At 42.6% G+C, this 17,868-nt stretch overlaps 2 protein-coding genes and 1 pseudogene across 16 annotated transcripts in view; all 3 read left to right on the forward strand.

Annotated features, from left to right (window-relative positions):
* LOC148033039 (potassium channel KAT3-like) overlaps positions 1-4,454 on the forward strand; it is a 101,861-nt gene extending 97,407 nt beyond the window's left edge. For 7 of the 15 annotated variants that reach the window (XM_087683755.1, XM_087683768.1, XM_087683767.1 and 4 more), the window contains 2 exons: positions 1,254-1,865; positions 3,639-4,448. In XM_087683755.1, coding sequence (XP_087539881.1) covers positions 1,254-1,865; positions 3,639-3,811 — 785 coding nt within the window. In that variant the 3' untranslated portion in view covers positions 3,812-4,448. Of the gene's footprint in view, positions 1-1,253; positions 1,866-3,638 lie in introns of all 15 variants that reach the window. The other 8 variants (XM_087683760.1, XM_087683754.1, XM_087683759.1 and 5 more) reach the window with 6 other exon arrangements.
* A 2,386-nt stretch (positions 4,455-6,840) lies between these two features.
* On the forward strand, positions 6,841-7,386 carry LOC148033040 (uncharacterized). Its single transcript, XM_087683986.1, has one exon. It carries the CDS (start codon positions 6,841-6,843, stop codon positions 7,384-7,386), a length of 546 nt encoding a protein of 181 aa, XP_087540112.1.
* Positions 7,387-10,353: 2,967 nt separating this feature from the next.
* On the forward strand, positions 10,354-10,981 carry LOC148033041 (uncharacterized; annotated as a pseudogene).
* Positions 10,982-17,868: the final 6,887 nt, after the last annotated feature.

Genomic DNA, 17,868 nt, shown 5'->3' on the forward strand with positions numbered 1-17,868 from the left:
GCAAAATCTTCGTGGTGGACTACTAGATTCTTATTAGAGTTTTGCCTCTAGTCTCAAGCTTATGATGAAGCTTTGTGGATTTAGTTAGTCTGCTTTTTAGAAGAAGAACAATCTGGGCAAAAGAACTCTAATACATGTGTTGCAGATTAGATCTTTTTGCTGGTTAAAGAGGGAAAAGGCTCTTCAAACAGCAAACAAAAAGTTGCATTAGCTAACACCAAGAAAACTTATCAGGATGGTGAAAATCCTAAGAAGCAAGGCAAATAATGCAAGGAACTAGGTTATTTTATTAAAGATGTATCAAGTGCTGGAGAAGGAAGCAAAGAGTAAAGAGGCAAATTTACCCATTATTATCACATCATCACATGTCAAGGATGCCAATCTTGCATAGGTTGCGACAGGGACGTTTAATGTACAAAGTTGTTATGACCCATCTTTGCATGATGTATATTGGTGGAAGATTTTTTATGTTTGGTACATTGATAGTGGTGCTAGCAGATACAGCAAGAGATGAATAAGCTGGCTCCTACAAGGATTATAGTCACTTGTGCCTCCTCTTTAACCTGTTAGGGGAGTTGGAAAGATGTTCTTGTTGCTGCTAACGGTAGTGCATTCACACTTTCGAATGTATTACATGCTACTCACTAAGATTGTTCAAAGAAAAACCTTTAGAGTTGAGCTTTGCAAATTGTTCAGTCCTATTCTTTGGTTGTACAATGGGTCAGTTTGTTGCCTCATAAGCCTCAGCATGCATCAATAGTCCATGGTGTACTAGTTGTTCAGGTTTATCCTAGCAATTGTGACTCTGGAAATTGAGGCATGGGCGAGCCTTGCCACTTGGCAAATCTGCTGGAGATTGGCTCTAGTTTAACTCCTACTTGGCTAGGGACTGTTCATCCTCTGGGGCCAACAACATACAAGTAAACTTCACACAGCAATTGAATGTATGATGTACTTCACACAACCATTGAATGTATGATGTACTTACATACTTTATACAGGGTTCTTTGTACTTTGTAGGTATCTTATCTCAGGGGGACTGTCATTAATAGAATTTTCTTTTCTTTGAAAAAAAAACAAAAGACCATATAGGTGTTATGAATTTGGGGCTTCTTGTACTTTGTGTCTTACCTGAAGGGGGATTTTCTTGGAGGTGTTATTAATAGAATTTTCTTGTCTTTGAAAAGAAAAAACATATAGGTAAAATGTTATGAATTTGGAGTATTATGGATTGTGCGTTATGAACTGTGCAGATGATGAGGAGAATGTGCCTCTATGGTGGGCCATAAAGGAAGGGCACGAGGCTGTGGCAGAGCTGCTATGGGATCATGGTGCAAGTCTGGCCAATGGAGCACAGGGGAACTTCCTATGCAATGCTGCGCAGCAGGGAGACGTTGTGCTTTTGGAAAGCCTATTGAGGTATGGTGCAGATATAAATGCACGCGATTCGGAAGGAGCGACCGCTCTTCATGCAGCTGTCAGAGAAGGCTGGGCCTCTGCAGTCAGCTTCCTCTTGACTAATGGAGCAAGAATCCATGTGACTGACGAGCGAGGCCTGACACCCATGCTCATAGCATCCCAACTGGGCAGGGAAGACGTTCTAAAGCTCCTGGAGAGCGCACCAGTGCCTTCTTCACCTGTGAAGGTAAGGACCCGCAAAGTCAGAGGTGAGACAAATTGTAAGAAACCCAGTGTTGTTGCTACAGAGAAGCCCCAGAAAACACCCAGCAGTACCTTCTGGGCTGCTGCTCCTGTTCAGCGAGTTACAATTCACCAACACCATCCCAAAAGGCCAGAAAGCAAAGACAAATCTGCTAAGTTGATCCCTCTTCCTGCATCATGGGAGGAGCTTCTTGAGATTGCCGGTAACAAACACATTGAGATTAAGCAAGTTCTGATACACAAGTTCTAAATTAGAATTGCAAGAAAGACACAACAGTTGGAAAAAACACCTAATATCTTCAGAACTGCAGTATTGGAAGGATCATAATGGCATGCTAGCATGGCATGCAGACTATGTATGGAAAACACCTGATCAGTCCACAACTGTAGTATTGGAAGGATCATAATGGCATGATAGCATGACATGCAGAATATGTATAGGGAAGAATATGTATCCATACATATTCTGCAAGCACGAGGTAGATAGACAAACACAAAGCCTTTTTAGAGCCTTTAGAAAGTGGAAGGTCTTAAATCTTTACACATCTCCTATGCTTGTCTATCTACATGTTTTCTACCGCAAATCATATCTAATACTTCCTTAGTCATTTGTGAGTGTGGAGTAAAATTACAAACAACATTCCTATGGAAACCAAGTTCAGGAACAAAACTTCCTTCTGTATACTATCAGTAAGCTTTTTATTGCACGTGAGTACAAAGGAATACATAATCGTATAGTTTACTCTGAAATCTTCTTCTGTCGGCACATATCACTTACTCCTTGCAACTTTATATGACCTTTTAACCTTAAGTTATCAGGAACTGTCTTTCATTATCTAGACTTTTCATTGGCCCTTAACCTTTCATGGTCATGAACAACCTTTTCATTGGCCCTTGACCTTTCATCGTCATGAACTACCTTTCATTATCTAGATTTTCCATATCCATGATCCTTGTCACTTGACCTTTTTAGTTTCATGATCAATCATTTCCATAATTCTTGACCTTCATTGCCATGGCCTTTTACTAATTTCTCTTTCAAGAAAAACATTACATTCATGATCAATCATTTCCATAATTCTTAACCTTCATTGTCATGGCCTTTCTCTAATTTCTCTTTCAAAAAAAAAACATTAACCTTTTTACACATTCCACAAAAACATTAACCTTCATTGTCATGGCCTTTCTCTAATTTCTCTTTCAAAAAAAAAACATTAACCTTTTTACACATTCCACAAAAAGAGTGATAGAATAAATCATAAAGAATGTACATTGAAAAAGATTAGACCCTAATCTACATTAACATTGGCCTGTATTTGACACTAAGCGTATGTGTAACTTCTTAGAATCCAACCTTTTCTAAATTGAATCCAACCTCTTTTATATTGAATGTCAGGTTGCATGTGTCCATCTCTGTTGCTTCAGTCTTACCTCATCAGATTTGGGTTTTCCACTGTTGACTGATAGCTTTCATGCTGTACACAACAATGGCAAGGTATGCATTGTACATGCTGAGAAGTCTTAGGCCTCCATCCTTGCATGGGGTATTGATCAAATACATTAAGCATTTTTTAACCACCCAAGGGCTGGTTTATCAGAGTTTAATTGCACGTGATCTGTACAAGGTACAGGTGATTGGGTCCCTCAAAGTAAGACAGTCTAAACCATGTTGATGTGTGGACATTGACCTTGGTGTTGGTATTTTAGATAAACAAGTTTGTGGTTATTCGGTTAGCTTCTTGATGATTTGGTGTTCTCATTTTCTCTTTACCACTTAATCCTTCTAAATGTCCTAATGAGGAAAAATCTAATCCTTCTAAATGTCCTAATGATGAGTAGTAGAAGATATGTTGGAGATAATGTCCAAGCTGAAATTGAGTGGGATTGTTTGATGGTGGTGTTCATATTTTGTGTTTGTTTAGTCATTCTACCGAGATGAGTATAATGGCTACTTCAACATGTATTTGTGCCTGCAGGGAAAAAGTTTGGTTATGTTCCAGTAAAGGTTTTAACTGTCAACAATGTGGAGATTGAGGACATTGATGTGGTTAGGGATGGTGATGATTTATACATTGTTGGAGAGGAGGAATTAACAAAATTCAAACAGCAACGGCAATCGCGACAAGGTACAGCAATTCGACAAAAGTAAGGAGTGAGTGGAAAGAATGAAGAGGGTCAAGAAGAGGCGCAACAATCCGACTATGAAAGAGGGAGGCCACCACCTATGAAATGTGTACTTCTTCTATTCTGTATGGCACCCCAAACTTACATATGAAGCTCAGGAATTGTGGTACGAGAGAAGCTGAAATTTGGGCGTCGCCCATCATGGTGATTTCACAATCGCAACGCCAACTTATGATCTCAGTGCTCTGAGGAGCGAAAAATCATGGCAGCACAGCATCTGGACGATCACAGCAAGCCCTTCCCATTTGTGCAGAAGCTCGTCATTTTATGATGGAGATGCGCTGCTATCACTGTGCGCTGTACAAGAGAACCTCCTCCCCTGTAAATGCTGTTTCACCATAGCCAGAGCCCAATTTGTGATCGGATTGTATCACCCTACCACTTGTTTTGTTTTGCACTTCAATCTGTGCTTACAAAAGAGCAAAAATCTAAGTGTTTGCACGTTGATTCACCCACCTTTTTCAGCAGATCTGCATGCCTTTATTAAAAGGAGTCATTTCTAGGAAATATTTCTTTCTTATTATAAGTCGCATGGACTTTGATTAACGTGTCTTACCTAATTACCAGACTAATAGATGAGTGATGTCAGCTGCTAGTGTGATTGAGTGAATATAGGCCTATTGATAGAATCCAATGACAATATATAGAAATTTGAGCTTTTCAAAATATGCGAAAGATCTCCAAAGTTTGTGATTTGAATAGAGGGTTCACATGTTTTACTAGAGGAAATTTCAATGTTGAAATGGTGTAACTATCAAGTGTACATGCTCATCATCTCTTGTTCACTCGAGATATAGATGTTAGGTGGATTTCTAGTTGAAATCGAAATGGTGTGCCTATCAACTATGCATGATCATCATAGCTTATGCAGTTAATATAGAAAAGGCCTAAAACTTTTGCTCTCCAACTTGCTTTTGGAGTGATTTTTCGATGAGCTGTATCGAGGGTTGCAAAAACCATTAGGCCTTTTCTTTACTTTAAAATTTTCATAAGAAATTAATGCTTGCTTTAAATCATCTCTCATTAGGACTATTATATTATAACAAAGCATAAGGAGTGATTTTTTCATGGGTGGTATAGGTGTGCCTTGAAAACCCTTGGTTTTCCTTGGCTTTCAAATTTTCATAAGAAGATTGGGGTTTCTTTAAAATTGAGTCTCTCATTATGACTATTATAGTATTATAGGGCATGAGAATAAATATGTTGCTCATGTCAACACTTACATGTGAGCTTTGCATTTTGTCCATATTGTATCAACAATTCCTTGTTGGCATAGCATTTTTTATGGTGAAACGCTAGGTCTATGTACTTATCCAAGAACTTATTTTTTTTTGTAAAGGGTGATTTTATTAATTACCAAAACATAATTTAAAAAGTGGCCAAGACTACAAAGATATAGCATGATCAAAACTACAAAGGAACTAGATGGCCTATAGGGGAGCTAAAAAAATTGTAGTGTGCCAAGAAAGAAAATCTTGGTGAACCATCAACTCAATCGTGTTGAGTTGCCAATGAAGGCAGCCTCTCAAGTGAACTATATAACTCTGCACGCCAAGAATCTCTCTCTCTCTCTCTCTCTCTCTCATGTTTGAATTAACGAGGTAAAGTTTTTGCATTTGGCTTTCTAGACAAGCCAACAAACTTGAAAATAGGTAGCAAATACCAATGAAGTCAAAGGATGACAAAATACAATGCTATAGGAATAAGGGGATCATGGTATAGGCATAACAAGGGTGGTGCGAATGATATCCCAACCTGGATTGGCCACCTCTTTGAGTATCAAACCATTCGAAACCATGGAAGTGATTTGCCATAATAGCAATCCTTGCACATGACCTAAATGATCATGGATACATAAGGTTGAGTCAAAAATGAAAGCATTACGAGTCTAGCAAGTGTGCCAAAGACGAGTCCATCATGTAGAATGAAAGAGACATGGATGGATTTGTAATGTGACTTTCAATGTCATCTTGGCCAAAACCCGAGATTGGGTGGTTGATTGCTAACATGTCATAGAGGTCCATACTTGGGAAATGAAGTCCCAACTTTGCCTTGCAATTAGGCAAGAGATAAAAAGATGAGCACGGATTTCATCAGACATTACCTCTCTCTCTCTCTCTCTCTCTCTCTCTCTCTCTCTCTCTCTCTCTCTCTCGGCCATGCTATCATGCTTTGTATAATGATTAATAGAGTTGTCATATATTATTTTGTTGAGGGATGCTTATGTTTTATTGTAGATATGCCATTATAACTGTAATGCATGCCTACTTCCCCCTTGCCGTTCAACATGCAAGCAAATTCAATATTGCCAATAGCATTCAGCAACTCCTCCAATAGCATGACAAGTGCACAAAACAACAACATCAATTCATTGATTTGCCATAATAGCAATCCTTGCACATGACCTACATGATCATGGATACGTAAGGTTGAGTAAAAAATGAAAGCATTACGAGTCTAGCAAGTGTGCCAAAGATGAGTCCATCATGAGACATGGATGATGGATTTGTAATGTGACTTTGAATGTCATCTTGGCCAAAACACGAGATTGGGTGGCTAATTGCTAACATGTCATAGAGGTCCATAGTTGGGAAATGAAGTTCCAACTTTGCCTTGCAACTAGGCAAGAAATAAAAAGATGAGTAAGGATTTCATCATACACTCCATCCATAAGAATGTGTATCATTTTGCAAGGGTACTTCTTGTTGGAGAAAGTTATATGATTTTTAAGGATTAGCAATATCCTCATATGTGGTGTCCAAAAAGATAGCCACAATCCTGCCAGCACTATAAATGGAAACATATTACTAAAATAGACAATCAAATAAAATAAAGAATAAACAAAAAATTAAGCATAATTTTATTCAACGCACATTTTTGTTTGGCCGTGGATACCACTAAGAGAGTTCAAAAGGATAATTTCTCTAGTGAGAATATCAATATATATTAGGGTCCAATGTCCTCTACAAAGTGAAATGTTAAAAGGAGGCGGCGATGAAGAAGGGTGTTTCTTGGGCAGAGATGCTCAAGAAAACCCAACAGCAAGTAGAGGAGGTAGAGCAATGGATTCAAATTGCAAAGAAGGGGAAACACCTAGCACACACACCTACAACAACCATAATCAACGACACATTGGAGGAGGAACAAAAAAGGAAATTGAGAGCACTCCATGTTCGGGTGACGGGACTGAAGATGCATGAAAAAGTGGATGAGGACACCAAGGTGCTATACACGTTAATGAATATTAAGAAAGACATGCATATCTTCGCTTGGAGAGTGGGCAAGAAAAGCACAGAAGGGGAGAGCTCAAAAGAGTGTGCACTCATTCTCCGCTTCCCCACCATGGAGGCTAGGAGAGACTTCCTAGCTCAACGCTGTATATTGAAGGGGACCGGTGTGTTTTTGGGTGACGATCTCACACCAACCCAACTAGCCCACATGAGGGAGTGCATGCCAAAAATTAAGGCAGCTAGGGAGGAGGGCAAACTCGCCTTCTACAAAGGAGGGAGAGCGGTAGTCATGGAGAGGTGCCACAAATGACGGTGTGAGACCTATGGGACCAGCCTTGCACTGGCAGTTTGGAATTGTAATGGAGTCCTCCAATTGGATGTGGGAGCTTTTGAGGAGACATTCAAAGGGAGAGATATAATGTTCTACTCAGAGACACATCAGGGACCACATACTACACTTTCACGGGTGACAAGCCCTAGGGGGAAATCAGCTTGCAGGAAGGAGACACGCACAAACCACAGTAATCGTGGGTCGAGAGGAGGAGTGGCAGTGTAATTTAAGCATGAGCTACAACAAATGATCCAGGTAGTCTGCAGAGATGAGCAGGCTAGATACATGTGGGTGAGAGTGCGTGGTGAGGAACGCACTTTGTATCTTGCGAAATATGGGAGATACCTTGTGGAGATGGGCACATCACACAAGTTGGCCATTCTCAATGGTATGCTAGATACTGCCTATCCGGCGCCTTCACATGTTATCCTCACTGACACGGTGCCAGCATAGTAGACTATGTTCTTGCCCCACCAATGCTAATATCTCACATCCATGACCTACCTCTCAGTATCCCCATGCCTTCATGGAGTTGCAATGGATCATGCTACCTACCTATCATTCACCATCGACCTCCATTTCACTATCACACAGACCCATCATGCAACTCACCGAGACCCGAGATACCTCTTTTCCAAAGAGACAGAGGATATCTATGAGGCGGAGATCCTCAGATTGTTATATGATGCAGGCCCCGACGTTCCATTACAGGAGCTCAGCAGCTCAATGAGGCCCTACACATCGTTGCAAGTGTAGCCTTCCCACATTCACGACCCACACAGAGAGCCTCCACTAGGGTGACACGTATGAACAGCTAGTATCATGATGACTGTCGTGAGACTAGATCACAGCTATAAAGAGAGATAGCACTAGGGTCCACTACCCACAGACAGGCACAGATACACTTTAGACGCCTCACACGGTGGAAGAAGAGAACATTATTGGCCCAGCTGTAGCGAGACCTATATCAGTTATTCTTGAGCTAGGAATCTAGACAGGCTTGGAGGCTTTTCAGAGAGCATTTCTAGACCACACCTATTATGTCCACCGCTGTATGGGAGGAGTATGGAGCTAGTCTTTATATTGTGGAGGGTTAGCCACCTCTTCCTAACCCACTTGAGCCTTGTCCAGAGACCACCACTTTCTTTACAGAAAGTAGGGTCCGACATGCCATTGACAAACTTAGCAGAGGAAAGGCACAAGATCATGATGGATTAGTAGCCAAGCACTTGATCCATGCTAGAGATTTGGTACTAGGATTCCTAGCTCACATGTTTAACAAAGCCATGTGTGAAGGCCTACCAGAAAGCTAGAGCACGGACACTATTGTGCCTATCCTCAAGTCAGGGGACCCTACTCTACCCAGTAACTATCAGAATATCATGGTTGGGCATACATTGGCTAAGTTATATGCTTACATCCTTGAGCATGAGTTAAGCAGGTGGGCAGAGATGTGTGATCTTAGAGCACGGGGACATGCTAGCTTTAGGAAAGGCTTCTCCACATTGGATCACATCCTCACACTCAGAGTGATCATTGAGGAGGGAAGGGCCCATGGTCGATGGACCTATTGCTCCTTTGTGGACTTCCGCAAAGCCTTTAACACAATACCGAGAGACAGACTGATACATAGATTGCATACCATGGGAGTACCGAAAGGGCTCATTTGGGGTATTTTGGCACTATATGAGAGAGTTGTGGGCACAGTCCGGACGCCTGAGGGCCTTTCAGCATCTATTTACTCCACCATTGGGGTGAAGCAGGGATGCCCCCTCTCTCCAACATTATTTGGCCTGTACATTGATGGGATTGTTGATTATATTTCATAGGAAGGAGATAGAGGAGCTCCATTAGCTGGCACTTAAATACCTCTCCTATTGTATGCAAATGACATTGTATTGATAGTTGACTCTCCACAGGGTCTATAGAGACACTTGGATGCATTACACTCCTATACTTTGGACAATGGGCTTTCAGTGAACCTTGGTAAAACCAAGGTGATGGTATTTAATGTTGAGATATCGAGCTCCACTCGTGATACGCCAGGGTGACCGTTGTGTATTTATGTCACCGACTTGTCAGTTGCAGATGCGGTTGGTACACCGCCCATGAATAATAGGTAGATGACAGCTATCCCTATCTACTCCAGTTCGTGGCTCAGTTAGTATGCCACCTTAGTTAGTTGAGTTTGGTTTGAGACCCATATATAGGGTTCTTCTATTTCTATGTACGTGAGTTCTTTTTGGCTTACACAACTAAGAAGAGGAAAACTGTTTTCAGCCTCCATCTCTGTGTGTATTCCCCCATTGTGCAAGCAAGAAAGCTTCAAGTGAGACTCCTTCCTTCTCTCCCACAATCTTGACATTTAATACTACACCACACTGGGTCAGGAGATCAGCACCTAAGTTCACATATGGATCTGAGGAGCTGGAGTATGTGGATTCTTATACGTACCTAGGATTCTTATTCATAGGTCCCACCTTTTCTATGCGAGAGGCAGCAAACACTAGACTGACTCGCGGATACACAAAACTAGGTGGTTTGAAGAGGATGTGCTCAGAGGTGCAATTCCAAGAACCCCACACCAAGCTATGGCTCTTTGATACACTGGTCACATCCACACTACTTTATGGAGTACAGATGACCACCGTAGCAGATCACGGTGCACTTATGATGGATGGAGGTCGATTGAGAAACCCCTAGTGTCCATGATATCCAGGATGATCAGATGTAAGGCCTCAGTGCCACATGAGATCATCACAACCGAGCTAGCAGCTGCACCGATTGTGGTAGAGGCCATCACTTGATCGGTCCCATACATACATAGCCTATGGGACTCACCCAGACATAGATATGCACGGTTGGCCCTTGAGTCTGCCAGGTAGCTTGCCAGAGAGGGTGATACTTCATGTTGGTATGCACAAATATTGGCTTGGTTTGAGTTGCATGGCTTTAGCATGGACAAATTACCCCCCTTCCAATATTCCCTTGATGCACCATCTCTTGATCTGAGCAGGTTAGAGATTCGCAAGATCATCATGATGGATCTTACCAAGTTGGATATCAGGCGGACATGGTTGATGCCAAGGCGTGAGCTAGGGACAAAGATGGCTTTCTACCACGAGCATTTCCTTCATACTACAGATTATGGATTTATTGTTCGCCCGAGATACATGGACACCTACCTTTCCCATGGGATCAGATGTAATATTGGCAAATTTCCCAACTCCTCACATCAGCTAGAGATTGAGACTGGCAAATATAGATCCATCCCACACCAGAGGAGCACATATGCCAAATATGCCAATTAGAGCCAGCGACAAAGAAGCATTATATTTGCCGCTGCCCAACATATTATGAGGTCCGTGATCGTTTCCACTGTCTCTTTAGAGACGGATTTGGACCACTATCTAGAGTCGTGGATTTTACCAATCAGCGATGCCTTGGCCTCTTTCTTCTTGAGATACGACGGCTTCGTGACATGCGCTCAGGAGTACAGCTGCTCCAGGACACCGAGGCCCTTCATAAAGGCAGCTCACAGACTTCTTTGCAAAGGAGACTCAGAAGACTTTAATACTATTACAGCCACAGTCCACACATGAGCCTCTCTCATCGCCACAGTCCACACATAGACAAGGAGTACTGATTGATCGAGCCATTTAGCTTAGCCGATCCAGACATCCTAGGCCTTGACACAAACACCGATGACACCTTCATAGGCGAATACAGGGGATTATTGCTCGAGCTAGAGCTAGGCCTTCCATACCCACATGAGATTGTACCATTTGGAGCTCATTGTTACTAGATAGAGCTCTATGTTTTACACATAGCCATAGTTAGTTTCCTTTCTTATTTTGCTTTGTGCTACATATTTTGCCTAGACAGTTGTACCATCATACACATGATTGTAACTCATGGTCTCATAGGTCATTTTGGCCTTTTTGTAGACATTAATATATCATTTCATTTCAACTCTCTCTCTCTCTCTCTCTCTCTCTCTCTCTCTCTCTCTCTCTCTCTCTCTCTCTCTCTCTCTCTCTCTCTCTCTCTCTTTCGGCCATGCTATCATGCTTTGTAAAATGATTAATATGTTGGGGGTAAAGGCGCCTTTGCCTAGTCGCCCGTGTATTACTACACTGATAACAGTACCCACCATTGCACACTATAGGTGGCGGGGCACCCGTCACAGTCACTTATTCTTTATTCTTTTAGTGACAGTTTAAATAAGGAAGGCCCGGCCACCATTGTGGTTGTTGGAGTTCCCACTTTGAGTTTCACTCTCTCTCTTGCTCTTGCTCTCCATCAGCCATAGCTCTCACCACCAAGCTTCTTTCTCCTAGGTTCCACTTCCCTTTCAATTGGTATCAGAGCAAATGCATTGGAGCTTGCCTAGCATTCTCTTCAGCCCGGATTTGAAGAGCTTCAACTCGAGCTTCAATGGCAGCCATGGCATCTTCATTTGCAGGTATGTTTTGATCTCTCGCCTCCTCCTCGAGCTTCTGGACTTCCATTGGCACCTTCCACGGCTACATTGGAGTCCCCCTCGACATTGCCAAGTGCTCCCAAGCACTGTTGAGGACCCCCTAGCCCCCAGGAACAGCCAGCACAAAATGCGGTGCATTTTTAGGGTGCTGGGCTGATCTGTTCCTGAAATCTCCCGCTTCTTCCCCAGCTTCTCGGCACTCTTGGCAACCTTCCCGAATCATTGTTCAACTCCTCGGTATTAGTTCTTGGCTCCCGGTGATCGATTCGAGTGCTTCCCCCTTCATCCATTGCTGTATACACAGACCCAGGACTGTCAAAACAGGCAACACTTGACATTTACTGTTAGATGCTTTTTGGCATTGCCCGTTTGATGCATATTGATGCCCGCTGATGCCCGAATGTTATGGAATGCTATGTCTATGCTTTGGGACTGATTTGGAGCAAATTTGGGCACCGATTGAGCTTCATTTAACAATAAATATGTTGCTGTAATACAGTGGGTTGAAGCTCATTTACTTGGTGTATGCATTGGTTCTTGGATACGGGGTGCTTACTAGAGGTTTGAATGATCATACCGATGTATTTGGAGATTGTCAAATTCTTCTTTTTGGCATCGGAATGCTTTTGAGCTTGGATTAGGCTCCGACTTGGTCATCCTTCACTGGCATTTGGCTTTAGTTGGCATAATTTAGACCGGTTTATGCCTGTTGTCACTACTTGACATTTAGACTTCTTGCATTATGCTTTGGTCAGATATGGATGCCACTTGGTTTTCCCATGCTTGACAGTCACTTGGAGCTTCGTCTTCAGATATATTTGAGCATTTTGGACCTACTGGACATTACATTTGGTTGTTAGTTACATGCTCCTTGAATGCTTTCAGGCTTATGCTTTACGAGTCTGAGATAGCTTGGGTTTTATGCTCCGGATGTATCCTACTAGAATTTGGCATGACTGATGCTATGTACTCCATGTATTAGATCATTGCTTGCTCTATTTGCATCAGACTTTACTTCCAGTGGGAGCCTCTTGGTATATTCGAAGGTACACAGACTCTTACTTACACTTAAGCTTGAGCTTGTGGGACAGCTACATGCATTTGCTCTCTTGAGAGCTTTATATCTACAATTAGTCTAGTAGGATGATTTGATACGCTTATTGGGGCAGGCACCTATCTCTGTCACAAGTTTGTTAGTTTTGTATGCATCTTGGATGGTTATGCATTGAGTTGCTTGCTCTATCAATTGTGTTTATGCTTGGTCTCTTCTCTTACCCCGAGACCCATTACATCCATGACTTCTAGACCTATGAGATGTCTCTTGCCTGACAGGTTATTGGTTTGATAGTTCTTGGTACCTTCTTGCCCCTTGACACTCACTGTTGGATGTATCTTGCTACCTAGTAGCTGCAGTGACATATGTATTAGTGATTGCTTCATTTTGGGACAGTTTTACATACTGCTGACATTTATTACAAGCTAAAATCTGCAGATTTTGAGCACTTCTATGAGGGTAATGCTTACTATTTGATGTTATCTTGGTCATATTTGGTGGACAGGTGCTTCTCTTGGTGATATCCACTCTTTTAGTCAGTTTTAGCCATGGTTTTAGTGCATTTTTTGCTAATTATAGCAACCTGCAATTTTTCTTTTTTGCTTTGATTTGGGACAATATGGCAGGTCATCTGAAAGACACAGCTCTCTTTAACATTGCAAAGTTGGATGGTACCAACTATGGGTATTGGAAGTCCCAAATATGGCAAGTTTTGGTGCAAAAGTTGCAGATTAAACCCTTGCGTTTCAACGGTGTTGAACCTGAGGATATGGATGATGATGTTTGGTACAATGATGCTTCCCGCTCTTCACATGCATTGATCGTTAGAGGTGGCAGACATGGCAGGCATGAAAATGATCATAAGGGCAAGGACTCTCAAAAGTCCAGGTCTAAGTCACGTGATCACAGTAAGTCCCATGGATGGAATTCTGATCTTACCTGTCATTATTGTGGGAAAGCAAGACATATTAGGCCACAGTGCCATAAGATGCGCAATGATAAGTGCAAGGAAAAGGGAAAAAAGAAAGTGCAGGAAAAGTCTTCTAAGCGCAGTACTGTACCTGCAAAGTCCAGTGTGAAGATAGAAGAGGTTAATGTCATGCAGGCTACTGATTCAGATGACAATTACATAATTCCAGCTTCTTCATGCGATGCCTTACATGCTTCTGAGATACATTCTATGTATGCGCAGTGCTGGCTCTTGGATTCGGGTGCGTCATTTCATGTGACACCCTGTAGAGATTGGTTTCATACCTATCGTACCATCTCTGGTTCTGTGCGTCTTGGTGATGACAGGTCTCTTGACATTGTGGGCATTGGAGATGTTAGACTGCAGTCTCCTTCTGGCAGTTCTTTTGTTTTGCATGATGTACGCCATGTACATGTGTTGACTCACAGCCTTATGTCAGTTGGATAGCTTGATGATGCAGGGTATTTTGTGTCTTTTGGAGACTCTCCATGGAAGATTACTCGTGGCAGGCTTGTGCTTGCAAGAGGTGCCAAGTCTGGCAACCTCTATCCCTTACTTGTATCTGGAGCTACATTGGATCATGTTTTGCCTGTGGGTTCTATTCCCCCATGTATCCCTCTGGCATGCTCGTTTGGGACATATGTCTCTTAAAGGAATGAAAATGCTTCGTGCTTTGCAGTATCTTCTACCTTTTGACTCTTCGCATTTTGATCCTTGTGATCGTTGTTTGTATGGCAAGTAGATTAGAAATACACATAAAAAATCCGGTAAGAAACGCATAGGTGAGCCCTTGGCTCTTGTGCACTCAGATGTATGTGGGCCCATGCTTTTTCAGTCACTCAGTGGGGCAAAGTACTTTGTTACTTTCATAGATGATTACTCACATAAGGTTTGGGCTTATCCCATAAAGAGAAAATCCAATGTCTTAGACACATTTCAGCGTTGGCATGCATTGGCAAAGAACCAGTCTGGAAAAAGGCTAAAATGCTTGAGGTCAAATAATGGGGTTGAGTATGTATCACGTGCTTTTGAACAGTTTTGTGATGAGCGGGGTATTGAGCGTCAATTGAGCGCCCTTACACCCCTCCCCAGAATGATATGGCTGAAGGCATGAATATGACCATTCAGGAAAGGGTCCGTAGCATGCTTAGCCAGGCTAGCTTACAGCAGTACTTTTAGGCTGAGTCAGTTACTACTGCAGTGCATCTCATTAACAAGTCGCCTAGCAGTGGCATTGACTTTCAGGTTGCAAAGGAGGTATGGGCAGGCAAGTCCCCCCTCCTTTGATCATTTGCGTGTCTTTGGATGGGAGGCATTCTACCATGTGCCCAAGCACAAATGCAATAAGCTAGATCCTAAAAGTGTCAAATGCATTTTCATTGGCTATGGAGATGCAAGAGAGATGGGTTACCATCTATGGGATCCACAAGCGTGGAAAGTGATTCGTAGCCATGATGTCATCTTTCATGAGGACAAAATGCATATGCAGCCTAAGAAAGTGGTTGAGGTACGCAGAGTTATCTTTCAGGAGGAGCCACCTGCTCTCGTCCAACCCACTCCACGACTAGCTAGACAGCGTGCAGCATCACCTGATGCTCATGGCCCAGATGTTAGACATGCTGATGTTAGACACGATGTCAGTCAAGTAGTAGAGCCTAGGTTGAGGCGTTCTACTAGAGATAGACGACCTTCTGACCGTTTTGCGCCCTCTATGGATTATGTACTGGTTACAGATGTAAGAGCACCTCTCACTTATAATGAGGCTATGCACAGGGGCGATTGTCACTCTTGGGAGAGGGCTATGCAGTCTGAGCTTAACTCATTGCATAAGGATCAGACTTGGGATTTGGTTTCCTTACCTCAGGGTAAGAAGGCTTTGCCATGCAAGTGGGTGTACAAGCTGAAAAGTACCCTTGGACACCCCAAGCCGGCATACAAGGCTTGATTGGTTGCCAAGGGTTTTAAGCAGGAGCATGGTTTTGAATTTGATGAAGTCTTTTCTCATGTGGTCAAGATGACCACCCTACGCTTAGTCTTGGTCTTGGTTGCACAGTTTGACCTGGACTTGTACCAGATGGATGTCAAGACGGCCTTTTTACATGGGGACTTGCATGATGAGATTTACATGGAGCAGCCTAAGGGCTTTGCAGACCATGGCAAGGAACACCTAGTGTGTAAGCTAAAGAAGAGTCTATATGGCTTGAACCAGGAACCTAGGGAATGGTACCATAAGTTTGATGCATTCATGCAGTCACAGGGCTACATCCGCAGTGCTATGGATCCATGCTTGTACACGAAGAAAGCTTGTGACAGTTCTTTACTAATTTTGGTACTCTATGTGGATAACATGCTTTTAGCAATGACAACTCATGAGGAGCTAGATGCTCTCAAGACTCAGCTCAAGAAGAGCTTTGAGATGAAAGATCTAGGATAGGCCTCTCATATACTTGGTATGCGTATTATGTGCGATACATCTTAGGGACTACTCTATCTGTCACAAAAGGAGTACATTCATAAAGTCCTTGATCGCTTCTGTATGCAGGATGTTAAGCCTATTGACTGCCCATCACCTTATCATGTGAAGGTTTCACAGGTCGATTGTCTGTAGGTCCGCAAATAGATGAGCAGAGGGCCAAGATGGCCAAGATTCCCTATGCATCAACCATGGGCAATCTTATGTATGCCATAATAGGCACCCATCTAGATATAGCTTTTGCAGTTGGGGTTGTGACACGTTATATGGCTACACCTAGCAAGACACATTGGGATGCCATGAAGGGTATCATGAGGTACCTAAAGGGCACAGCAGATATGTGTATTTGCTATGGCAGCCAGGATACAAGAGTCATGGGGTACATTGACTCTGATTATGCAGGACATGCAGATAGTAGAAAGTCCACTTCTGGCTATGTGTTCACTTATGCTAAAGGGGCTATCTCTTGGATGTCCAGGGCGCAGAAGTGTACTGCCCTTTCTACTACAAAGGCCAAGTATATTGCAGCCACAGAGGCTTGCAAGGAGGCTATCTAGTTAGGCTGTTTGATTGTAGACCTTGGTATGACAGATACTATGCCTACACTGCATTCGGATTCTATGAGTGTCATTTAGTTGGCCAAGAATTCCATCTTCCATGCGAAGACGAAACATATTGAGGTGAGGTATCACTTCATTCGCGAGGTCATTGAGGACAGGTTTGTTGACCATTCCGACTGAGCAGAATCCTGCAGACTTGCTCACGAAGAGCCTCACTATAGAGCGCTTTGCCTTCCTCAGGAGATTGATGGGCATTGGATGAGATGACGTCTTTTTCCTCATCCTGTTGTGCATATGTACATGTTGTACTGTTTTTTCTTTTTTCTCTCTCACTGGGGCAGATTCGCCTCTAAGTGGGAGGTTGTTGGGGGTAAAGGCGCTTCCACCTAGCCTCCCGTGTATTACTACACTGACAGTACCAGCCACTACACACTGCAGGTGGTGGGCGCCTGTCACAATCACTTATTCTTTATTCTTTTAGTGACAGTTTGAATAAGGAAGGCCCGGCCACACATTGTGGTTGTTGGAGTTTCCACTTTGAGTTTTACTCTCTCTTGCTCTTATTCTCCCTCCACCATAGCCAAGCTTCTTCCTTGTGGGTTCCACTTCCCTTTCATAATAGAGTTGTCATTTATTATTTTGTTGAGGGATGCATATGTTTTTATTGTAGTATGCCATTATAATTGCAATGCATGCCTGCTTCCCCCTTGCCATTCAACATGCAAGCAAATTAAATATTGCCAATAGCATTCAACAGCTCCTCCAACGGCATCCATTCATTGATGACAAGTGCACAAAACAAGCTCAAGCAGCAATGTCAATCCAAAAACGATATAATTGGCATTCACACTAGTTTCCATATGATCTACATGTACTAGATTTTAACTTGCAAAATAGCCTTTAGCAAGAAGTTGAAATGTC

Source organism: Lygodium microphyllum, chromosome 8, assembly GCF_053477565.2.
Source record: "Lygodium microphyllum isolate KBCC chromosome 8, Lygodium_microphyllum_v1.1.10, whole genome shotgun sequence".
Lineage (NCBI taxonomy): Eukaryota > Viridiplantae > Streptophyta > Polypodiopsida > Schizaeales > Lygodiaceae > Lygodium > Lygodium microphyllum.